The sequence below is a fragment of the Motacilla alba genome, chromosome 4, assembly GCF_015832195.1.
Source record: "Motacilla alba alba isolate MOTALB_02 chromosome 4, Motacilla_alba_V1.0_pri, whole genome shotgun sequence".
Taxonomy (NCBI): Eukaryota; Metazoa; Chordata; class Aves; order Passeriformes; family Motacillidae; genus Motacilla; species Motacilla alba.
Genome location: NC_052019.1, coordinates 71,529,154 through 71,553,026, shown reverse-complemented (window position 1 = coordinate 71,553,026; position 23,873 = coordinate 71,529,154). Strand labels below are relative to the sequence as shown.

Genomic DNA, 23,873 nt, shown 5'->3' with positions numbered 1-23,873 from the left:
TTCCAAGCACCTGCAGTAACACCGACCACCCAGTGAGGTGTCCAGCCTTTGCCAGAGGCAGTACTTTATTCAGGAGCATGGATAATATGCTTTTAAAGAGCTTTTTCATGAGTGCTTAAGGGAAAAAAACAAAAAATCACCAGAATGATATCTCCTAATCTCCATTTCCTGTGTCAGAGCTGGATTCTGAGGGCCCAGAGCCTACAATTCACCAAGTGTTTCGGAGGTCCTGGACAGACAAGTCCGTGTTGGGCTACCGAAAGCGCTGGGTGCATACCTTGTAGAGAGCGTCCACCTTGAGAGTGAATCCATCAACTCCGGGCATGCTGCTCACCGAGTGGAACTCGGACAGCTCGGAAGCAAAGTGGGCGTCAAAAGGCACGTCGTGGAAATACTTATCCGTCACCTCCGGCTGGTTTCGGTCCTGGAAGGCAGAGGAGTGTCCTGAGGGATGCTCTCTGCTTTCCCACGCGGGGCTGGAAGCCAGGGCACTCCCTGGCTAAGGGATCTAATGCGAATGCCCCATCTCCACACCTACACGTGGGCACGGATTAAGGGACACTCATGGACAAAGGGTGGGGAAAAACCGATCCCGTGTTCCCGCTTCGCACCAGCACTGCCAAACATCCAGCGAGCTCCTCTCCTCGTCCCTTTGCAGCCAGCATCTGCTCGCTGCCAGAGGAATTCCCAGAGGGGGAGCAGGAGCAGAGCACTCACCAGGAGGAGGAATCGGTGCTTCAGGTGCTTGTTGGGCTGGATGCAGCCGTACTGGGGCCCCTCGTTGTAGACGGTGCCCGTGGGGTCGAAGAAGGGCACGTGGCCATCCCTGCCCGTGCACAGGTAGACCTTCTCCAGCTGCAGCTTGTAGGCGGCGTTGAGGTTCTGCTCCGGGTGCCAGAGCACGCGCCCGTACAGGATCTGCCCTGGGAACAAAGAGGGGCGGGTGGAATCCCCCAGCCAGGGGGACACTGCCAGAGCCAAGCGTGCCGGAGCACAGGCGAGTCTGTGTTGGGAAGGGTTTGGATTGTTTGGGAAGGGCTTGGGAGTGGCAAAACAAGGTGCCAGGGCATGCTTCTGTTTTACAGGGCTGTAAGACGCTCAAAATGTCATTTATTGCTGTGGAAGAGGCAAAGCCACATCTGGGTTTTGCCCTTTCCAGGAAATGGAAGCTGTGAAGGGAAGAACAGTGGGAACAAGCAGAAGAGGAGAGCTAAAATCCTACCCTTGGAAAAAGCCCCTTTGTAATCCATTTCTGCCAGAGACATTTCAGACTTGGTGGGGTCCATGAGAAAAACCTTCTCGTTGTTGCAGAGCTGAAACTCTGTGTTCAGGGAGTAAACAACTGGAACTGGGCGGTTTGTCTGCTGGAAGGCAATCGGGATCAAAAACCTGGAATTGGGACAAGGAAGGAAAGAAGGGGGAGATGAGGTCTGTGCACCCCAGAGGGGCTGGCCCTGCCCCCGCTGCCCTGGGGACGGGGCCTCCTTACCGCTCGGGAGCGTGAGCCGTGCAGGGCAGGGGCTTGTCTCCAGGCTCTGCCCACGGCTGCGTGGGCTGCACCGTGCAGGGGATCAGCAGGATGGTGTATTCTCCAGAGTAATCCTTCCTGGGAACAGACAGGAGGAGACCCTGCAGTCACCAAGCAGAGCTCTGAGCTCTTCACCCAGGGCAGCGCCTCTCCCTTGCCCCAGCAATGTCACCCAGCAATCCCTGAGGGACAAGCGTGACCTTCTGAAATGCACAGTCACCTCTGGGATCAGCCTATCCACAGGCTTCATTGCTGGAAAAATTCCAGTAGAACAGTGTTCCAGCCCTGACAGCGACTCCCCGGAGGCTCCAGCTCTGCCCAAGCTCCTGAGCATTCCACCACATTCCAGGGAGAACGTGGTGCTGGAGGAAGCTGCTGAAGGGGACTGCACCCCCAGGCCTCACCTGTTGTAGGAGCTGGTTGCTCTCCAGAGCTGGTAGGGAGAGTCGAAAGTCTGAGCACTCCACAGCAGCTGCAGGTCAAATTCGATGCCTCCCAGGTGCTCTGGAGTCATCAGGGAGGACCTGACATCTGGCAGGCTGTGGTGCTCCATGACAAACAGCCCTGGCGGAGGACAAGGAGGTGACAGGGGACAGAGGTCCCATGTTGCTGTGCACCTCAGCACAGAGGGGCTCCTGGCGGGGACAGGGACTCGTTCTGCTGCCAGCGCTGCCGGAGCAGAGCTGTGTGTGACCCTGGCTTGTGTCCCCAGCAGGGTCACTGCCCTCACCTCTGAACTTGGCCTGCGTCCTGAACTCGATGACGAGCCGGCCGTCGTCGCGGATGTAGATGCGGATTATCTGCAGCCGGGCCGAGAGCACGCTGTCCGTCTGGATCCCTGCAAGCACAGCGGCGCTGGGGGCACGCTCGCTGCTCGGCTGGCCTCTGCCAGCCCCAGGGGCGTGGGGAGACCTCCCAGAGGCAGGGTTTCCTCGGGATCATCCTCCAGGGAGTCAGCTGCACGCTTCCTCCCTTACCCACTGGCTGCCTAAGCCCCCCGCGGGCATAAAGGAGGAATATTCCGAGTGCCCCGCTCCCTCAGGACTCTGGTGGCAGTGCAGGAGCCAAGGGGAAACCATGAAGGAGCCACCTCTTCCGTAGCCCTTGGAGTGATTCAGGCTCACCTGTCCTCCAGAGAACAGTGTCGTAGAAGAAGGAGAACTCCATCTCCGTGTGGTGCTCCAGGGAAGCCCAGCCCCTGGGTGCCGTCACGTAGATGTAGGACACGTAGAGAGGCACGTGGACTGTCAGGAAGGACTGGGCAGAGTCCCTCACCTGGCAATGAAACCCCAAAAAGGGGGTTACACACCTTCAGGTGAGGGCAGAGGTGACTCTGGGTATGCTTTACTCATACAAACCGGTGTTTTAATTCAGGGGCAGTGCTAAGGCTCACTGGGACCATGCGACAGAGGAGCTCTGGGTGCAGTTTCACCTCAAAACCCCCCAGTTTCCAAGGCTCTGAATTAAAAATCAGCAATTCTGCTTGCTCAGGCCTCCCAGAGCTCTCCATTTGTTATCTGCAGAGTGCAGCTGCACTTTGCAGGCCCCGGAGAATTCAGGGAGATGTTCCAGCCCGGCTGGTGCCAGGCTCCACATGCTCCTCTGGGCAGCTGTTCAGGCCAAGTAGCTTCTCTGGGCTCGTGCAAACAATTGGAGCTATAAAGGGAAACGTAATGAAGCGGTCCAGGCTGGCAGGAATTTAAAAGAGACGATGCTGGTCCTAGCAATGTGCCTGGGAATTCAATGCCTGAGTTTAGGGGAGATGGAATGGGCTGCACACGGATAATGGAGCCACGAGAGGGCGGTGAGACACCTCAAATAGTGAAAGCCACTCATTTATGGAGGAACATTTCTGGCTTCTGCTCTGCCAGCCTGTTAATCCAGAAATCAGTTAAAATATCCCACGGCCTCGCTCTGTTGTGGGGCAGGGACTGAGCTGCCTCTGCTCTGTCCTTGGCTCATTTCTATTGGCTGAGAACACGGCCAAAATTATAAAAGAGAGGCCAGCTGAGAACGTTTTTGTATTTCCAGTATGGCCATACATTAAAAAAAAACAAATATCTTCCTGATGTTCTGAAGATTAAAAGAATAAAACCTGTGATACCCCCAGGAAAAGAAATAAATTAAAAGCACATAGCACTGTTCTCTTCCAGGTGACAGGGGGGGAAAAGCCACGCTCCACCTGTACAGAGCAGAGCAGCAGCCACCCACAAGTGCAAGGCAGAGCTGTGCCTGAGAACTCAGAGATCTGGGATAGCCGGGAGAGCCGGGCCGGGCCTCTCACCTGGAAGTCGGCAGTGACAGAGCCTCCACAGACGTCGATCAGTTCGGTCATGTCGTAATAGGCGTCGAAGGTCCAGATGCAGCTCTTGAGGTTGAGGTGCTGGTACAGCTGGATGCTCTTGGGCTCCCTCACGGCGGGGTCCAGCTGGTAGGGGCGGTCATAGCCCGGGCCCAGCACCGAGCCCTCCTGGGCCGCCTCGCCCAGGAACCCTGCCTCTGAGCGACAGAAAGCAGCACACTGAGCCCTCCCGACTTCAAACTGCCCCAGGCCAAGAGAGGGGGTCTTGCTTCGCTCTTGAACCACGGGAGCTCCTCTCCCTTCGTTATCCCGCAGGTCAGACTGCACACACTCAGGTCTTCACAGGGGAAAATGTTACAGGAATGGGGCTAGCATCCTAAAAAAATCCAACTTAGGGGCCTACTGATTCAAGGCTGAAGTTAACCTTTAAGAAATGAGGAACGGGTTGAGTATGGAATTATCAGGATGAAGTACAAGATCCTGCCTGGATCCAGCATGGACTTCATTCCCTGGAGTGTCAGAGACACAATCTGCCTGCTCTTTTCAGCTCTGACATTCCCTTCAGCAGTGAATTGATTTTGTTGCCTCATGGGAGAACTCTGAGACCCAGACACGGCGATCCAGCCCTGCAGATCCCTCTCTACCCAGGAGGATATCACAAGAACAATTTGAAAAGCAGAAAATCACCAGCACAATGTGAACCTACAACCTCAAACGTTCCCATGCCTGGAATCCCATCTCCAACAGGGCAACGGCTGCGAGACCAGGAAGATTCACTGCTATCTACATCGTGTCAAGAGAGCCCAGAGGAAGACAAAGCCCCCCTCTCCGCATGTCTTTCCAGGCTTCCACGTTCGGGAAGCAAAGGCTGGCCTTGAAGGTTACCTGAGATGCCTCTGAGGTCCCTGACAGTGACCAGGTTGGAGCAGACGTGCTGGTGCCTGTAGATGGACTCGGAGAGAAGGAAATGCAGGTTGTGCAGCGGCAGCGTGGAGATGAGAGGCAGCATCCCATCCTGGTGGGGGATCTGCACCGAGATGTGGATCCTGGAACAAGCAGCACGTGAGACAGCAGGACAGAGCGGCCTGGCAGGCACAGGATCCCCACAGCAGCACAGCCTTAAGCTGTTTGTTCCCCCAGCTCCCAGTTGCTGAGGGGAAGGGCACCCCCTCAGCTGGGCAGGCTGTGAGAAGAGAGTGGGAGCAGGAACCCGTGCAGCCCACGCTGCAGGAGGGATGTGGTTTCACACACACATCGTGCTTGTGAGCCCAGGCACCTCTGTAAGCCCAGGGGGGCTGGGGAAGGGCTGCACTCCCCCTCCTCCGGCCTCATACCTGTTGGGATGCTCCTTGTGCTTCACATCCAGGTACTTGAGCGTGGCAATGAAGGACTGCGCCTGGAACCCTCGGGCTGTCCCCGCCACCACAGGCGTGTGACAGATGGCACTGTCTGTGCCTATGGTCACGGCGTTGCTCCTCAGCGGGGTCCCCACGTGGCCGGCCTTGTCCACAGCCTTGGCCACGCAGCGCACGTGGAACCGCCGGCTGAAGTAGATGCTGTCCAGCACCTGAGGGAACGAGGAGGGGGAAACCACTGGTGCTTCCAGCAGGCTTAAGGGAAAACAGCACTCAGTTTCCTAAACCCAAGCACCCACGCCTCCCAGCAAGGCCCGAATCCAAGGAGACTCCGGGCTGGAATCTCCGTGTACCCTGTGGTTGACGCTGGTGAAGGGGGTGTTGTCCGTGATGGTCTCGAAAGGCGAGCGGGCTCCGTTGCCGTCCGTGGGGGCGGCCACTTCCCAGCTGAACTGGATGGAGGACTGGTTGATGCCGGCCTCGCCGCAGCGCTCCTTCATCAGGGCGTACTTGGGGAAGTGAGGGTCACAGGGAGTCACGCAGACCAGGGGGTAGCCTGGCGAGGGGGATTTCTTAGCGCCCTCCTTGGTCACTTCTTCCACGCGGTCGTAGTCGGCCAGGGTGACGACCTGTGCGGAGGCAAGAGGGGCTGAGGGAGAGGGTGGAAAATGCCGTCCTTCCCTCCCACATTGTCACTGCAGCTCTACATTTTATTTCCAAAATCCCACTGCGGTTTCCAGTCTGTGCTTGAAGGGCACTAAATCACATCCACTCACCACGGGAGGTGCTGGGAGAATCAGGCTCCCTGCTGCCTCCTGATCCAAAATGGTCACGGTGGCAGTGCTGATGTCTCCCAGAACTGCTTCCACCGGATCATCTGGGCCCAGCACCAGAGAAAAGGATTCGTGCCATTCCCGGTCTTCGTTGGACATGATCTCCACCTTGAACATGATGTGGGCCACACCTGGGGGAGCGAGTGCAAGAAAAACAGAGGGAAGTCGATTCGTCAGCAGAGACTGCTCTGAAGTTCTCGTCCAAGCCCCGCGCAGCTGCTCTAGGCTGTGACCGTGGAGACATTATGATAAAATACACATTATAAATTTTATTTCCACTCATTGCTGCTAATAATTTACCCAGAGGAGTCTACTTTCAACATAAAACTCCAGCTATGACAGCTGATCCAATCGATCCGGTGATAGATTTACTAGCGGATGCCGACTGAGGATTAATAATGACTGCCTTGTATTAGCTGTCTGGAGGAAAAATCTGGGATGCAAAGCACATTCCCATCCCTCCTCCCCCTCGGACCGGTGTGCAGAGCTGTTTGGTGAGGGCTTCTTGGTCCAGCAACACGGTCTGAGGTGCTCACAGCCCTACATTCCCTGAGGAGCACTTCACTCTGCCAGGTGCCAGCGCTCCTTCCTCCGGTCCGATCACCCTTCCTTTAACACGTCAGCTAAAATTCCCGCGACGAGCGGCTTTTCCCGAATCCCCTGGGTGTTCTGGCCACGGCGCCACCTCTAACCCTCCCTGCGAGGCCCCTTTACCTGGGCTGAACTTGAGCATGCGGCTCTTGGGGTAGTAATCCAGGCCGGCCTGCGCCGAGCCATCGCGGGTGCTGCAGCGCACCCGGGAGGTCCTGTTGCGGTCGCCCCTGCGCACCACCGGCACCGTCAGCACCGCCACTCCCTCGGGGCCCGCCGGCTCCCGCACCTGGTACGCCGCCTCCTCGAACTCGATGGTGGGGGCTGCAGGGACAGCAGGGAGGGAAAAGCCCCGGGTTTGCACCCCTGGCTGGTTCAGCTCAGCTCCTTTCATCTTCAGGGCAAGGGGCTCCTCAAAGCAGGGGCCAAAAAGGCTTGGGTGTGACTTAGGGTAAAACCTAAGGAGGGTGTTGGGCTACAGAGGATGGCAAATGATTCTCCCATCCCTGCCTCCCACACATCCCCAAATCCCTGCCACATGCTGGTGATCCAGTCCCCGCTGGCTGTCACAGCACAGGGACCTGGCATCCCTCTTCTCCCCCATGGATCTCTCCAGGCTGTGCTGCTGTGGAGGGAGAGGAATGTCTCCCAGGGGAAGCACAGCAACTGCAGCTGCAGGGGAATAGGGAACAGGAGAGGTGGTGAGTCCAAGCACTCTTATCCAGCCTCTCCCTTCAGCCCAGCCCAGTGGCCTGCACACAGGGCTGTGACCATGGCACCGAAGGCATCCACATTGACGGGGCTGTGCTGATTCCCTGGGAATCCCAAAAAATCCTTTCTGAGCAGCCTCACTCACCATCTTCGTCGTTGGTGACAGTTATGGTTGCCACGTCCATCTTCCCAATCCTAGCTCCACTCCAGTGGTTTCCAAGGGGGCTCCCCAGGTAGACCTGGAACTGCTCTTCTGGTTCGAAGGCAGAGTCGTCACTGATGTGAACACTGCAGTTCTTCACCTAAAGCCAAGTGAAGGGGAGAAAGCAGCAAACTCTGATGAATCTGATAAAGCCTCATAAAGGCCAGGCTGTATTTCCCTATCCAGGGCTGCACATCGGAGTGCTGTCCATCCTGGAAGAAACCCTTCTATTTTTAGGGCCATGACTTCAGTGTGGACAAACCATGCTGTCACATGATGAGACAGAGCAGCAAAAGCATCACCTTCCACAAACCCACAGCTCTCTGTACCACAATCCCGAGTCCTCCTGATGCATCAGATGTGCATTTGACAATTTAACCAGTTCCATCGCGGAACACCCAACTCCTTCAGAGTGGGTCACATTGCCAGGACAAGAATTTGCATCGTCTGAAACCAGCCTGGACCAGTCTGCCAGCTCCCTCTGATGACAGAGGGTCAAGGAGGAGATGTGAACCTCTCCCAGCACTGGCTCTTTGCTCCCCCACGAGGCAGGTCTAGCTCACCTTCTCCCCTTTGAGGAAAGTGATGCGAGACTCCTCTGCATCCCTCCTCTCCGTGAAGTCCTCCATGACCTGTGCTGTCTGGCTCCGGGTGTAGCACCTGACGGAGGACTCGTAGCTCAGGTCCCCGGCGCGGAAGATGGGGATGTGCAGGGTCCCCTCCTTCTCCTGGGCCGTGTAGGTATCCTTGGTGAACTGCATGCTGGGCACTGCAGGGGGGCAGAAACGGAGCCGAGCGGTGCTGGGGATGCACAGGGAGCCGAGGGGCCGGAAGGGAGCAGACACAGCTGCCAGGGATAATTTACCGTCTTGGAAGATGTCATTGATGGCCACGATGGCTTGGAACGGCTTTGCCAGCTCGGCTCCGTGGGGGGAGCTGAGGTAAACAACAAATGTCTCCAGCCCTTCTATCACTGGGTACTGGGCATCATCCAGGATTGTCAGGGGGCAGAACTGAGAGGAAAGTGGAATTCCTGCTGTTAGATGTACAAAGCCTTCATCCTTCCCCACACTCCCATGTGGGAGTCTAGTGTAAAGCCATTATGTCATGATGTTTTCTGCATCCATTAATCGATGTAAAGAACGTTCTACATAAACCCAGCGTATCATTTCAAGAACAGGCAGCCATCCTTGCCCTGGAAGAGGTGGCACGAGCAAATCTCTCCAGGCTGGAGAGCTGATGGGATGGGAGTCTGTGCCTAGCAGAATCATTAACAGTTCTCAAGTGGCTCTGAGAGGATTTTCAAAACAAATGGCAGATATGCACAGAAACACAAGACAGGTATCTCCAGGCAAGGCAGACTCAGCAGGAGTTCAAGCGGCTCCTCACCTCTTCTTTCTTGCCTGGCCTGAACTCTATTTTCCTGGAGCTGGGGACGTAATCGACTCCCGGGCTGGCCGAGGGCGGGTCTGATGTCCGAGTGGCACACCACACCGACATAGGCGTGGAGAGGTCAGGTCCCTGCCGGAGCACTGGGATCTCAATGTGTCCTGCAGCACCAGATGCACATGGGAGAGAAGAAACTGAAAGAGCAGCCACGTTCCACAAACCCACCCCTTTCCCTTCAGCACTGCTCCCGCCCCCAGCCTCCCCCTCGGCGCAGAGGGAAGCACAGAGCCCCTCTGCAGCACATCTTTGAAGTTCTGCTGTGCCCTGAACTGCTCCTTCTGACACCTCTTTGTGGTGAAAGCTTCCAGAGGGAACATCCCAACCCAGCCCCCTGCTCCTCACCTGCAGCCTCGCTGACAGTAAAGGTGGCATTCCCCAGGAACACCGTGGAGGCGTCGTTGGGACCGGCGATGACCACGTTGGCTGAAGCCCGGCTGCCAAGGCGGGCGTTGTCCGAGGCGTCGGCCAGCACCACCTCAAACTCCTCTTCCTCTTCATATTCGCTGTCATCGATCAGAGTGACATCACAGGTCACCACGGTGACACCCGGCCCCAGCACGAGGCGGTTCTCATCCGACAGCGCCCGGGACTTGAAGTCGGAGCCGGATTCCAGCATGTAAAGGCTGCTGCCCCTGGCCGATTTGGGGACGGTGTAGCAGATGGCAGACACAGTGCTGCTGGCATCCCCTAGGAAGCAACAAGAAAACTCCATAGTTCTGGGGAAATACTTTTCATCCACTTGGTGGAGACACCATTCACTGAAATAACAAAGCAGTATTTGGAAAAGAGGACGAGGAATGAAATGCTGAACTTGGATAGCAGCTGGCTCAGACACAGCTTCCAGCCATGCTCCTAACCCACACTCAGGAAACCAGTGGCACTTGCCATTAAAGAACACACAGCCCACTGAGAGGGTTCACACAAAACACTGTCTAGATCACAGAGAAGCAGCAAACAAATACAAGAGTTTGCTCCTGCTCATGCCGGGAGCTAAAACAACTCCAAACCCAAGAGGCTTTAACAGCAGAGATAGGAAAGGTTAAAAAAATAAACAATGCTGCCCCGTGCGTTGCTTGCCACTGCACTGTGCCGCAGAACCTCTTCCAAAATGTCAGAGAAGACCCCAAAACCATAAGTAGGCAAAGCCCAGGGGTTCCCCCTCTGCACGTGTCCCTCTCACGGGGCTCAGCATGGCCCGACCCACCTTTCCTTTGCACGGGAGCCCGGAGGAAGCCGGCGCTCTCGCTGACGTGGAAGGTGCTCCTGTCAAACTGCAGCGTGGGCTCGTCCTCGGGGTCCGCGATGGTGACGGTGGCCCGGGTGACGTTGCCCAGCAGGGCGTAGGCCGGCATGCTGAGCTCCACGGAAAAGCTCTCCGTGCCCTCGAACACGTCGTCGTCGTTGATGGCGATGGTGCAGGCCTTGGTGTCCTCCCGCTCCTCGAACTGCACCTGGAAGGCAGCGAGCCGGCTGCTGGCCTTGGAGTGTGGTCTGGAGCTCCCCATCCTTCCTGTCTCACCCTGCCCTGAGGTGCTCCCTCCTCCAACAGCAAATAACCCGCCTGACTTCACAAATAGAATACACCCTCCTAGGTGGTTTTGTCACTTCCCATCCATTCTTTCCTCCAGGCTTCGTGGCCGACATGGTGAGAAGGCATGCTTTGCTGCGTGCCCACCCACCTGGCCCGCGTACTCCACGTAGTCCTGCTCTCCGGGCCGTGCCGCGGATCCAGCGGCGGCCGTTCCCTGCTCGGTGCGGCACAGGACGATGCTGTACTGGTTGAGGTTCCCCAGCCGCCTCACGGCGACGCTCACGGAGCCAGCGCTCTCCCTGACCTTGTAGCTGGAAAGGGATCAAGCACACACAAGGAACAGGCTGGGGAGCAAACCCTGCGTGTTTGTTTGTGTGACACTGTGGGTGAGCCTCTGTGGAAAATCCGAGGCACAACAAGAACCCGGCAGCTGCTCCGTGGCTCAGCCTGGCAGGCCCCTCTCCTCACTGGCAGAATTTCCTTCCCACACTGTAGGGAGCTTGGGTAAGAGCCCAGCTCCCAGCCAAGTGCTGTGACCCTGGTGGCACTTACCTGGAGTGAGTAAAGCTGAGGAGGGACCACTGGACGTGGAAGATGTTGCCGCTGACCACGTTGGGTTTGCCGTCTTTCACCAGGAACTGGAAGCTGTCCGTGGTCTCCTGAACCTTCTCCTCGCGCATCACGTACCGAATGAGGCCCTGGTTCACATCCTCTGCCAGCAGGGAACATCCAGTGAGTCAACACAGGAATCCAGAGGCAGCTTGGTAGATGAGCAGTGTGGATCTGCATGGCCCTAGGGATCGGGGATCCCAGTGGCACAGGAAGCAGTTACCCCCTCAGCTCCCCTTCCCTCAGCCCTGCAAGAGTGAGCTTCCCCCACACTGCTGACTCGGCACAGCTGGCTACACCTCTGCCAGACTGTGATGATCAGATGCACTTGCACGATCTACAACCCCTCTTTACTGCCCCAAGTCACATCTCCAGCTCTAACAAGCCTGGAGAACCTGGGACAACCTACAGGACAGGTATCTCTGAGAAATTATAGGATTTCTGCAACCGACAGCAAAGTTCAGTGCTTATTTTCCACGTGCTTTGGAGAGCTGCCCCTTGGCTTTCTCCCCTCCCCACCTATTTTTTTCCTTATTTTAACAAAGTGAATCAACTGATGGAAAAAAGCAGCAGGGCACGGCCCAGCTCCATACCCTGTGTAAAGGTGGTCACAGCTGTCCCTGGCTTCAGCTTGTTCTCCACATGACCATTTCTGGGACCGGTTGTTATCTCATAGATCAGCTGTTTGTCATCCGTGTCAGGATCTGTCGTCAGTAATTCCTTCTTAGTGATGAGATTGGTGGCCTGGATTAAAGCCAAACCAAGGGAGTAAAATTGAAGCTCCAGCAATGCAAGTCTGATTGACTGTTCATACAAAAAGCCCAACCATCCCTTTGTCAAAACAGGTCTCCATGAGGGAAAATCTAGAGATGTGAAAGTACAGAGCAGCCTTGAAACAGAGATATCCCACAATGTGTTTGACAACACAAGAAGGATTCAAATTTTGCCTTTACATCTCGTTAGTTGAATTAAAAAGACAAATGTGGCTCAAAGAACAGCAAATTGCAAAGCAGCTGCCCAGCTTTATTTAGCTGGGGCTAAAAGCTGGGACAAATCTTTGGGTTTCACTTAGACACCTCTATTCCATGAGCTGTGCTGATGCTCAGGTGAGGCCCTGCTTGGCAAAAAACCATCTTGGCTGCAAACAGCCTCAGACTGAAGGACTCACTCAAGACTGTCCACACAGCTCTGCTGAGCCTCCACGAGAGCCTCTTTCAAATGCCCTCACAGGGATCTGATTCACTTCCACCACATTTTGCTTTCTCTTCAGAAACAAAATGTTTTTAACAGCAGGAGAAAGAGAGAAAATTGAGCTGCTGGAGGCTGCAGGAATGCTTCTCCTGAAGTGAGGAGTTTGAGCTGAGATAGCCATTTCTTAATACAATTTCTTACTACAACGACTTCCACTCTTTTTTTTTTTCTGAGAGGAACCCAAGTGTTTCTTTCCAGTTAACGCTGGCTCCTCAAAAACAAGCCAGGAGTTTCCTGGGCTTCTGTTTGGACGTCAGCAGAACAAAGGCATGTTACAGCAAGAAATTCCTTGCAAGGATATGCACCATATCCTTGGAAAGCTACATATCTCTGCCATGGCTGCTGCAGCACATCATCAAGCCATCTCCCCCATCCGCAAAGCTAAGAATGTACCCTGAGGTGGGCGTTCTCCATCACAAAAACAGATGTGCTGAAGGATGAGGATGTTTTCCTGAGGAGCCCCTTCTCCTGGAGCAGCCTGAGAAGCAGCCCAGGCCAAGGCCAGGCAGGTGTTACCTTGCCATCCGTGTACTCCAGCCACTGCAGGCCCAGGTTGGTGACAACCCTGGGTGTCCCATCATCCACAGGGAGGATGTCCACCTGGAAGCGCTGCGGTGCTGCGGTCACGACCTGACAACAGTTCAAGATAAATGGGAGTTACTCTGGGAGTCAGAGCCTCACCCACCGCGTCACCAGCTCGGCTCCCTCCAGCTCTGCTGCCTGGGACAAGTTTGCACACCCTAGGGGACGGACAGGAAGGAAAAAAGGCATCACATAAAGAGAGCACTCAGCCCTTGCCTTCAGCACGGCCACAGCATCTCAGCCCCCCCTGCCCTGAGAGGAGGCAGCTCCCTATGGGCTGACAAGGCCCCTTCCCATCCCTTCTCCCCCCTGACCTTCCTCCCGCCCTCCTGCACCACAAAGAGGGGGTTGGTGCCGTCAGACACGGTGAAGGTGAAGCGGTCCCTGAGCGCGCCGCCGCCGCCGCCGTGGTGGCTGTAGCTGATGAGGTTCTGGTAGATGTCACCCATGGTGAAGGTGCTGGCCTGGAGGGGACGCTGCCCGTGGCCGCCCCGCTCGAGCAGCCCATGCCGGGGCGGCTGCACCACCCTGAACGTGATGGACTCCACCTGTGCCCAGACAGGGAGGGGCAAAGCTGAGGACATCACCTCAGGGACAGGCCAACACATTCCTGGTTCCCCCTGAGCCCCACCCCGTCCTTATCCCTCTCCCAAGGTGGCTCCCTGCAATGCAAGGCACATCCCACTCAACTCCTGGTTCAGCTGGTCGGAGACAGCTCCCACCCCTGTGACAGCTCCAGGAACGCCAGAGCAGCCCCCAGCCCTGCAGCCATTCTGGGCAATGCCACTTCTGCCAGAACAGATGCAGCAAAACCTTCTGGGGCAAGACTTTGGCACAGGCAGACAGATCTCTTGCTGCAGGGGAAGCAGCAGTGAGGTAGAGCCGGTGTCAGACAGCTCAGCCTCTGGCCAGACCCAGCAAGAAGAGGAAGTGCCATTCTCATCCATGCTAAGCATAAACTCAGTGTCAATGCCCTAAGGCTTTAAACACAAGCCCATTTTCCCAACAGCCCAGATGTGCAGCAGAAGAGGGGAGGGAGGAGGCTGGGGGGGTCTGCCTTACCTCTGTGTCAGCATCTGTTGCTTTGAGCTCAAACTCGGTGATGGTTTTTCTCACCCCTTCCTGAACCGTCATCCCAAAGACTTGCACCACGGGTAAGGAGTCATCCACGGGGTTTATGGTGATGTCAAATGTCTGGCTCACCTGGGACAGGAGGAAAAGCCTCCCTTGATGAACTCAGCCTTCCAAGAGTGTGACTTCATTGCAAGACCACAGTGAACCCCGGGCTGGGTCACTTCATTTCAGCCTTGTCTGGCGAGTAAATCTGAGCTGCTAAGCCCAGATCACATGAACGTGACCTTCTTGATCCCTCCCCACTAATTAATTCTCCCTCTTTCTGTGATATTTATGGACATGCAGCTATCCGTCCCTCTCTCAGTCTGTGTTGCCCCTCTCCCTCTATGTGCAGCTCTGCCTTTTCTCTTTCAGAAAGCAGCAAAGAGGCATTTCTCCAGGGCCTGACTGTCATCGGTGCACTGGATCAAAGCTGAGCTCTGGCAAGCAGCTGCAAGCCAGGCACTCAGATCTTGGTGAGCCAGTCCCACGAGCCCACATGGCAGGTGGTTCCCGGTTCCCTGCCCTGAGGGATGTAGGGAATGTCACAGCAGGAGGAGGAGGAACAGCCACCTCTGCCCAGGTTTCTACTCAGGCAGAGGTGAGGCTGGGACTGACCTCGTTTGTCCCGTCAGACACAGAGAAGGTGAAGGTGTCCCTGTGCTTTTCCACGTCACTGGTGTGGATGTACTGGATGCTGCCAGAGGCCAAGTCTGCCTGGCTGAAGGAACTAATTCTTGTCCCTGGGAAATGAACAACAGGGGGGATATGTGTAAGAGAAAGAGCAAGGCAGGGAAAAACTACAGGAAGCAGGACATATTTAGCCATAAGGACTCAGTTTTGGCTGGTTCTGATCCAAGTCAGGCTGCCCCAAGAACCTCAGTGGAGCCAGGGATTTAGCTGGCACAGAGTCTCCTAAAATCTCCTTCTCCAAAAGAAGTCCAGGCTCCTTTTGACCTCATCCTGTTGGGAGTGCGCCTCCTGGGGCAGAGGGGGAGAGAAGCTGGGAGAAAAACTGCCCATGTAACACTTGGATTGTCACTGCTGGGCAGGACTGACCCTACCATGGCATCACTGAGGATGAGCTAAAGGCCTGCTGGCCTCACAGTAGTTTTCCAAAATGCCTTCCAAGTGTCTCTTCTCTCTGCCCCTCCTTGTACCCCTGCACTTTGTACACAGTCCCTTTTTCAGCACTGATTTATAGTGACATCTTTACAGGCCATTAGGTGTGACACAGCCACAGAAAGGTACCTGACAAGCATTTTAAAAAGCACTTGAGCCTTTTAAATCTCGTTGCTGCGTTCAACAGTTTTACTGCTGTTGTCAACAAACACCCTGACAAGAAGTTTGCCACCAATATATCACACTAAATGGCTGCTGACAAGTGCCAGCCACGCTACAAAAGACACCAGGATCTGATTAAAATAAATGAGCCAAAATGGAATGTTCAGCTAATATTTCTTCAGAGCTCATCAGCTGTAAAGGTTTTGGTTCTCTTTTGAACACTTCAGTATTGTCTTCTTACGTTTAGGTCATTTAAATCATGATTACAACTACTTCTCAGTCTGTGACTCTGTATCTTTACTAGTCCCTCACAGACATGAAAAAGCACAGAAATCAGAATCATCATGAGATTTTAAATAACAGGAGGAATAAAGTCCTTAATTCAAGTCTCCAAAGTATAAGATTCACTGGTTAGTTTGCAATTTAGACAAAAACAGTGCATGTTTTTAATTTACTCTCAGCAGTGAGTTATTATAACTCATTCATTATTCCTGCCCTTTCAACACATTTTTGGTGAGAAGATGAGGCAAACCACACACTCAAAGTGAGCTGTACAGGGACTGTCTGCATCTTGAAAACACACAGCAGATATTTCCACCTTAATCTCATGTTAATGAGAAATCTAAAGCTAAGAAGAAATATGATATTAGATGAGTATAATAAAATCAGAAGAGTGTATAATGTGACACCACAGATTTAGATTAATTCACCAGAGAGGGGCAGCACACTCACTCTGTCAGCAGGCATGAAAGGCAGCACTGAAATTCAGATCACATGTGCAGGACAAGTCATCTGTTCACCAAGATGGGCTGTTTCCAAGGACATTAAGGGATGGATTCTTTGGGGCACTGTGCTGTTCACAGCAAAGGCCAAAGGTTTTCCTGTCATGCAGAAGCAGCAGTAGGGCCATAAACTCACTTAAATCCTCAGCTGGGATTATTGGGCTGCTCTGCCTCCGCTCACCTTATTCCCCAACCCTCTGAGCTAGTGGCCCTTTGATTTCTAACAGTTCTGCGAATTGATTTCTAACAGTTTCTGGGAATTCCGTGCTGCTCTCTCTGGGCACGTTTTTCCTGCAGCGAACCTTTAGGGCTCGAGAGCCTCCAGTGTTTTGCTGCTCCAAGGGCCCAACACCTCCCTGCTCACCTGGGGATGCCACATGCTCCAGATGGCCCAGCTGTGGCTGCCGGGTGACCTTGTACTGCAGCTGGGAGGCCTCGCTGTCCTGGTCAGTGGCCGAGAGCTGGAGGGTTGTGATGGCCTTGGCCGAGTTTTCATCCAACACCAGCCCCTTGTTGGTGATGATGGAGGGGGCAAATCTGTCCTCTGGAAGGGTTAAACACAAAGCTGAATTAGGAGACAGTCACACTCCTTTCCTCAGGTACTCGTGCTCAAGCAAAAGACAACACACGCACAAACATTTTGATAATTCCAGAACAGGAACTTTGGGCCATCCCATTAATCAGGGATGGAAGCATTATAATGTCCTAAAGACAATCTAAACAGCATGAAGGCATTAAGGGGAATTTTTCTGCCTTTTCAGTGAGCTTGTCAGAAGCCAAAGAATGAACCCTTGCATCTGCAAAATCTCCCCATGCCCCTCACTTCAAAGGCCTTTGAATTGACAGCATATGAAAACCTCAGCTCAGGAATTACATTTTGCCTTGCAGCACACGTGGGATGGGAGTCTGTGGGCAGGCCCGAGCTCTACAGCACAGAAAACACAACTTCAGCACTACTTTTTACCTATTACATGGATGTGAAAAACCTGGTCCATCAGTTTGTTGCCATCTGCATCCATCACATCAAAGGTGAAGGGGAAGTTTCCGCCGGGATCCCCTTTCCCGTGGCTGTACACCACGTGCCCTGGGAAGAGGGAGAGCAGAAAAGAGATGCTTTAGTACAGGCTGCAGCTTTTAATCCTTAGTTTGGAAGCAGGCTGGCACCATCAGCTGAGGCACCTGGGGCTTGACAGGGCTCCTGGATTTGGGTTTCATTACTTTCTCTGTTTATTCTCTTTCTCCTGCTGAGAGAGACTTTTTAACATATGTTCAATGATACATGGCTCTGCTCTAACTTGAAAACCTGTGCTTATTTCTTTCCCCCTCCCTTCCCTACTTCAGCTCATTGTCCCCCTCGCATAAAGATAACAGAATCATGGAATATCTCAAACTGGAAGGGACCCATAAAGATCATCAGGTCCAACTCGCTGCTCCTCACAGGACTACCTTAAACCAGCCTTGGTTTATATGCTTGCTGTGGCTACGTAAAATCCAGCACTCTCACCTCTGTTTATATCAGCCTGGGTGAAACTTCTGAGGGGTCCTTTGGCAGAGATCTGGACTGGACTATCAGCTGTGGTCAGCTGCAGCTGGCCCCTGCTGGGGTCCCTGCTCAGGACAAAGCTGATGGCCGCGTCCCCTGAACGCCCAGCTGCTGCTTTCAGGTGCTGAGCCGTGAGCCGAGCTGCAGAGCCTGCACCAGGGAAAGCAAAGCCACGATCAGCTTCGGAATCAGCTTCAGGCAGCCCGGCCAAGCGGCAGCAGCACCCAGCAATGCCACTGTCATGCCTGTCCCCGTACCAGCTGGCAGCTGCAGGTCCCTGTTGACAGCTACCGTGGGTGGCTGCTTCCTGGGCGGCTGCACGGAGAATTCCAGCCTCCCTTCCTGCGTGTGGAGCCCGTCGGTGAGGGAGAAGCTGAACTCATCAGTCTGTGCCACGGCCCCGCTCCGGGTGTACACGATCAGCTCGTCCAGGACGTCCTGGTAGGTGAAGGAGGAGCCCCGGGACAGCACCCGGCCCTGCTCCGGCGCCTCCGCCGCGCTCTGCCTTCTGCGGAGCTGGCCTGGCAAACCACACAGGGATCAGCACAGCCCGAGGGGACCGAGCCTTCCTTCACCTGGCGCCCTGCCTGGCGTGGGCACTGCAGGGAGAGGCGCCTGCCAGCAGGGAACTCCCCAGGGAAACACCTGCACCGCCCCTGCTGCTCTCCAGCGAAGAGCGAGGGACAGCTCGCCAAGAGCGGGGCTGTCCTCAAGCACAGTCCTGGTCCAAATTGTGCTGCATCCCACATGCCAGGCTCCCCTCTCACAGCTGGGGCTCTTCCACACAGACAGACAGACTCCGTGTCAGGACATACCATGCTCAGGGCTTTGGCTGACCACGATAACCAGCTCGCTGCTCTGGGTGTCCAGGTCCTGCAGGCTGAGGGAGGCGTTGGTCACGACCACGGCTGAGCCCTCCTGCACCCAGACAGGCTCCAGCACCATGCTGGGGGGCTCGTCGTTCTGCCTCTGCACAAAGGCACACAGCCAGAAAAAGGAACATGAGCGCAGGGAAAGGCCCTCCTGAATGAAACACAAGCTCCCAAATGACAGCACTGGTGCTGGCATCACCAGTCCCTCCAAATCTATCCAGCACCATGGCTGATTCCAAGAGGGAGGAGACACCAAAGCAGAAAGCCCTGGGGAAGAGGCTACAATGCACAACTGTCCCTGGGCATCACAGGTAAATTATGTGCCTGTGCTAGGGGAGGGAATCTCCCTTTAATCCCCCTTCCCACCTACTTAAAAAGGAAGGAGTAAAGCCTTGAAAAGAGTTTGTGTGAACGAGAGGGCTCTGGCAGCTGGCATACCTGGATTGTGATGTTGATGCTCTGCACCTCTGACTGGCTGAAGCCGTCACTCACGTAGAAGCTGAAAGCGTCACTTGTGGGCTCAATGCTCTCATGGACGCTCTGGAAGTAGTAAATGCTCTTCTCCAGGACATCATGAAGGGAAAAGGATGCGTCTGTGGTCCCCACAGACTCACTCTGCGGGCCAAAGCTCTCTCCTGCAAACCAGAATATCACTGGTGAAAGGATGCTCAAGGCGGATCAACTCAACAGAAACCCAGCAGGATGAGGGGAAGAAAGGCAAAAGGCACATTGTGAAGGCTGCAGAAGGAGGAATGCTCCTTTCTACACCTTGGCTTCCCACACCTTGTGGCCTTTGAGGGAGGCAACATCTGCTGTGCTAGAGTGGGCACGGGGGAAGCTGCAGTTTTAGATGCAGCACAAGGCATCCCCTCCACGGGATAGGACAGATGTGATCCTGTTAGGAGCCCAAAGGAGGGAAGAAGGGAGAGCCCAGCAGTTTACCTGTCCTAGTGTTCTCGATGTAGCCATACACAGGCAGAGAGACCACGGTGACCCTCAGGTCCTCCTTGGCAGCAGTGTCATAGTCAGCAGTGAAGTGGTGATGAGCCAGCAGCGGGACCCTGCCACCCTCATCCACCTGGGAAGCAACAGCAGACAACACCAATCCTTAGTGAACCAGGCTGCCTCCATGGAAGAGGCTTGCCCGGGCTCTGGACTGCTGTCCCACCCTCCCCCAGGTCTGTTAACCAGGAATTCAGCAGGGAGGTGAGGCGGGATGGGAAGAACAAAGCCTGCCTGGCCTCCAAGAGGAGCCTGTGAGTTCTTTATCAGGGCAGCAAGGGAAGTGGCAGAGTCACGGTGACCTCTCAGAAGGCAAGACCTGCATTTCTTGTTGTGGAGAGCCTTTTGAAGGCAAGGGATGGGGAATGCACAGCTGGAAAGGAGGGAGATGACTTCCAAAGGCTTTGATAAGGAGTGTGAAATGCTCTGTGTCAGCCCAAAGCACCAGGTGTCTTCAGACTTGAAGAGTCTCTTACACACACGCTGGTGAAATTAGGGATGAAATATTGAGTAGGGATAAACGTGACTTGCTCCACTGATACCAAGAACAAATCCTAGAGAAAAGCAGCTCCTGTCTGGCAAAGATATAAACAGATGAGGTTCAGGGATGCAGATGGACTGCCAGACTCTGCTGGCCTCCAAGTGATTTGTTCACCCTTCCTGTGGCACAAGTAACACTACGCTTTATTCAGTGGCTTCCCCCCAGTCCAGGAAAACTGTTCAGCTGCTGCCATGTGAGCTGTGGCTGTCCCTGTGCCCAGGCACTCACGGTGACATGGTCAGCGAAGGCGATGAGCGCGGGCAGCGCCGGGGCAGGGGCGATGGTGACGGTGAACATCTGCCTGTCCAGCCGGTTGTTGTCAGCATCCAGCACCGAGAAGTGGAAGATGTCGGTCACGGGCTGATTGCTGGTCTCAAACGTGGTGGAGTAGCTGTGGGATCAAGACACAGGGAGTCAGGGAGCCTCACTGACCCCCAGGCAGATCTATCCCATGCCTGCAGTTAGAGGTGAGGCAGTCCTCTTGGAAGAGAGGTGGTGTCTCAGTTCCCAACCCTCCTTCACGTTCATTCCCTGAATTCTTTCAAGTAGCCCAGAGATCCCTGGGGAAAAGCCCACTGAGCTTTTAACTGCTATGGCTTGAGTGAGAACAGTGCTCTTTGCTACCTGATCCTCTGGCTGTTGATGTCTTCCATGGTGAAATTGTAAACTTTGGAAAGCTCTTCGTTGTGGGAGCCTGACATCCTTAGGAGGGTTCCATAGGCTGGCAGAGAGATCAGCTGGATTCTGATCTCTGAGTCAGGAGAGTTGTTGTCCTAAGCATGAGGAAACAAACCAAATCAAAACTGGGCAAAATTAGCCATTGCTTTGTTTCACTAAAAATGGAAGGAAGAATAAGAGTTTTATAGTTTTAAACCTGCCTAGATGGGTCAGGCCCAGAGATGAATATTAAATGAAGCTCTACTGATGAGAAGAGAGTCAAGAGGGTTGACATTTTCAAAACATACCACAAAATGTATTTTCATTTTCTATCAGCTCAGCAAGGCTTTCTCTATGTCCTTTTATCACATTAACACAGTCTCCCACACATAAACCTGGTATTTTAATTTAAAAGTACTTCACAGTGAACTGAAAGCTGATTTTGTCTCTTTTCAACCACATTAAGTACAACCACACTGTGGTATCACAACTCAGATGTCATCTTTCTTAGAAGAGTTTTGTTAGGTGGTTGAAAAATAAGACCCAGAGCAGAAATCAACACATCCTGGGCATATGGGTCGGGAGTGAAATCTTCCTTTCCCTATCTGTGCTCTTATTCAGATTAAACCTGAGCGTCTCCCTTGTCAGCCTTTCTCCTTAAGAGGCGGACAGGAAAGATTCCAGACTTTTATCCAGACTGATCCCTTGGAAAAAAAAAAAAAAGTTCCAAATCATCTCTCTGACAGTCAGCCTCTCTCAGCTCAGGTCTCTCCTGCCTCACATCTGTACTGTGATTTCTCCTCCCTCAGGAGGGTGCTACATCATCTGCAAGGTGTACAGAGCTTTCCTGGCAATGTCACCAGCAGGATAACTCTTGCACAGCACACAAGCCCTGGGACCAACTCAATCCACCAAGCTCTGCAGCATGCTGGGGTTGTTTGCTCCTTTCCCCCTTCCGATCTGCCCAGAAAAAGGTGGGTGAGGGGGCTGAAATTTTCAAGGGATTAACACTTAGCAAATCCACGTGCTTTATTAGCAAGTCTGCTTGACAGAAAAATCTGGGATTAACTAGGTTCTCATGTTTAGCATGGCAGTTCACCTCTGGTACAGTCAAACGGGGATAACCTTAAATCCCTGTGGGATGAAAGAGTCTGTTATCCCCTCTTTGGCAGCAGCCAAAACTTGAGCTCTCTAGCCAGAATCCATGCTGACAGCAGAGAGGTGTGGGGGGGATAGGGAAAGGGGGCCTGGCAGCATTCCCTGGGCTTAGGACCAGATGAAAACTCACCGTGTAAGCGAGGTGCTGTCGGGACAGGGTCACAGAGCTTTTGCTGGCCACGGTGACAGCCAACAAGCAGCCCGGGGCCAGCTGCGGGCCGTGGGTGTCCAGCTGGGACACGTCCACCCTCAGCACCGTGGTGACCGTGGTGACGCCGTCGGTGACAGAGATTTCCATGCTGTCCTCTGCCGCTGCCGAGCCATCGTGCACGTACTGCAGAGCGTTCCGGGTGACGTCCTCGTAGGTGAAGGTGTCACCTGCCCAGGGAGGAGACACGCGAGTCAGAAAGACTCTGCTCAGAGCAGGAATCCAGCTCAAATGACCTTAGTCAGGAACTAAACTGGCATTTAATCCCATCCTGCCAGGGCTGTGAGTTATGAGGACATTCATTAAGGAGCTGGCAGGGCAGAGGAAAAGCTGTAACCTTCCCAGTTCCAGCGACTCCTCGTGATTCTCAAGGAGGGCACCAACCCTCCTTTTCTTCCCAGCTGCTTCATGAGCTCACAGCTAGATAAGGCTTCCCTATGGATGCATCCTCATCTGCCAGGGGCATCTGTCTCCTCTTGCTCACCTAAACCAACCAGGCTGACCCCTCTCCTGCACTGAGAGAAACTCTCCACTCACCTGCTCTCATGAGCTCCTGCACATCTGCGCTGTACTTGAGCACAATGCCATGATGGGGAGGTTTCACCAGCTCAAAGAAAAGACCCTCAGGAGCTGTATCCGTGTCACTTACAGCCAACTGGATCCCTGTGCCAGGGAAAGAGAGCATAGCTTGTGTGAATGGAGCCAAAAAACCCTGCAATTCAGTCAGTACAAGAAAAGTAGATCATTCTGGAGGTGCCCTAGCCCAAGAGCTGCGAGTTGCATGGAAATAGTTTGTCCCCTAATGATGCTCAGGCTGTGTCAGGGAGTTCTCTCCTGGAGTGGCTCTCAAGTGACCCCTGGGCAAGTGAACCTAGTCCTCCTGGCAGTGAGCTGAGTCCCAGAGTGTGCCCCATGCACCCCACTCACCGATGGTGGCTCTGCCCCCCTGGCTGACCTCCAGGAAGGGAGCTGCGATCTGGAAGACCGGAGGCTGCTGCTCGGCGGAGAGCAGGTGGATGACAAACACCATCTCCGGGCTCGTGTGCTCCCCACCAGACACTAGGCAGACAGAAACCATGCCTGAGTGCAGGGATGGGTTTGCAGGGACCCTTCGCCTGGGAAATTCACCTGTCTGTACACAAATCACCATCCCACATCGCTGGCTCATCTCCCACCTTTTCTGTGGGCATACACACACACTTCACCCAGGCCAAGAGCATTTCTCTCTGCCCCTAACTCAGAACACAGACCTCTCCTTGCTAGTGGAAGCCAGAAAGCACATGGAAACAGAAGGACGTGTTAAACAAGCAAGCAGCTTATCTGTGGCAATTTAATTGCAGAAATGTCTCCACGCTGTATTAAAAAAAAATGAGAGCGTAAAACTCCTTGTTCACACTGAGGGGACAACGGGGATAAATCAGGCTTTTAGGACTGATTCCAGGCAGCCGCTGGAAAAAGGTGTCTCTAGAAAGCTGCAGCTCAGCTTCTGTAAAACAGTGCTGGCCACCAGACAAATTAAAATTCCTCAGGCATGTGCATTTCCAGAAATTCCTACTGAGCGCCCACAGGTGTGCCTGCAGCAGAACAAAGGCCAAGGGGCAACAGGCAATGGGAAGGGCAAAAGAAGGATGAAAACTGCTCTGGCCAGGAAAGACAAAGTTGGTCAGCATACCTGTGAATCGGAAGCTCACGGACTCCGGGAGACCTGGCGGGACAAACACAAGCACAGAATGACCGAGGTCAGGACAGGAAAGCGCGCCTTGATGCGG

General features: G+C 54.2%; 1 protein-coding gene across 1 annotated transcript in view; it reads right to left on the bottom strand.

Annotated features, from left to right (window-relative positions):
• FRAS1 (Fraser extracellular matrix complex subunit 1) overlaps nucleotides 1-23,873 on the bottom strand; it is an 89,160-nt gene that overhangs the window by 761 nt on the left and 64,526 nt on the right. The window contains exons 33-71 of the mRNA XM_038136640.1: nucleotides 23,777-23,809; nucleotides 23,032-23,163; nucleotides 22,642-22,767; nucleotides 22,027-22,274; nucleotides 20,706-20,854; nucleotides 20,310-20,472; nucleotides 19,481-19,616; nucleotides 18,977-19,173; nucleotides 18,482-18,635; nucleotides 17,924-18,187; nucleotides 17,628-17,816; nucleotides 17,088-17,207; nucleotides 16,488-16,667; nucleotides 14,676-14,800; nucleotides 14,007-14,147; nucleotides 13,259-13,492; nucleotides 12,879-12,992; nucleotides 11,705-11,855; nucleotides 11,055-11,214; nucleotides 10,651-10,813; nucleotides 10,176-10,422; nucleotides 9,314-9,658; nucleotides 8,912-9,072; nucleotides 8,388-8,535; nucleotides 8,086-8,291; nucleotides 7,466-7,622; nucleotides 6,733-6,933; nucleotides 5,962-6,149; nucleotides 5,539-5,814; nucleotides 5,165-5,397; nucleotides 4,716-4,876; nucleotides 3,813-4,027; nucleotides 2,653-2,803; nucleotides 2,259-2,366; nucleotides 1,933-2,092; nucleotides 1,490-1,606; nucleotides 1,223-1,389; nucleotides 718-923; nucleotides 278-424 (exon numbers count right to left, since the gene is read on the bottom strand). Coding sequence (XP_037992568.1) covers nucleotides 278-424; nucleotides 718-923; nucleotides 1,223-1,389; nucleotides 1,490-1,606; nucleotides 1,933-2,092; nucleotides 2,259-2,366; nucleotides 2,653-2,803; nucleotides 3,813-4,027; nucleotides 4,716-4,876; nucleotides 5,165-5,397; nucleotides 5,539-5,814; nucleotides 5,962-6,149; nucleotides 6,733-6,933; nucleotides 7,466-7,622; nucleotides 8,086-8,291; nucleotides 8,388-8,535; nucleotides 8,912-9,072; nucleotides 9,314-9,658; nucleotides 10,176-10,422; nucleotides 10,651-10,813; nucleotides 11,055-11,214; nucleotides 11,705-11,855; nucleotides 12,879-12,992; nucleotides 13,259-13,492; nucleotides 14,007-14,147; nucleotides 14,676-14,800; nucleotides 16,488-16,667; nucleotides 17,088-17,207; nucleotides 17,628-17,816; nucleotides 17,924-18,187; nucleotides 18,482-18,635; nucleotides 18,977-19,173; nucleotides 19,481-19,616; nucleotides 20,310-20,472; nucleotides 20,706-20,854; nucleotides 22,027-22,274; nucleotides 22,642-22,767; nucleotides 23,032-23,163; nucleotides 23,777-23,809 — 6,773 coding nt within the window. The remainder of the gene's footprint in view (nucleotides 1-277; nucleotides 425-717; nucleotides 924-1,222; nucleotides 1,390-1,489; nucleotides 1,607-1,932; nucleotides 2,093-2,258; nucleotides 2,367-2,652; nucleotides 2,804-3,812; nucleotides 4,028-4,715; nucleotides 4,877-5,164; nucleotides 5,398-5,538; nucleotides 5,815-5,961; nucleotides 6,150-6,732; nucleotides 6,934-7,465; nucleotides 7,623-8,085; nucleotides 8,292-8,387; nucleotides 8,536-8,911; nucleotides 9,073-9,313; nucleotides 9,659-10,175; nucleotides 10,423-10,650; nucleotides 10,814-11,054; nucleotides 11,215-11,704; nucleotides 11,856-12,878; nucleotides 12,993-13,258; nucleotides 13,493-14,006; nucleotides 14,148-14,675; nucleotides 14,801-16,487; nucleotides 16,668-17,087; nucleotides 17,208-17,627; nucleotides 17,817-17,923; nucleotides 18,188-18,481; nucleotides 18,636-18,976; nucleotides 19,174-19,480; nucleotides 19,617-20,309; nucleotides 20,473-20,705; nucleotides 20,855-22,026; nucleotides 22,275-22,641; nucleotides 22,768-23,031; nucleotides 23,164-23,776; nucleotides 23,810-23,873) is intronic.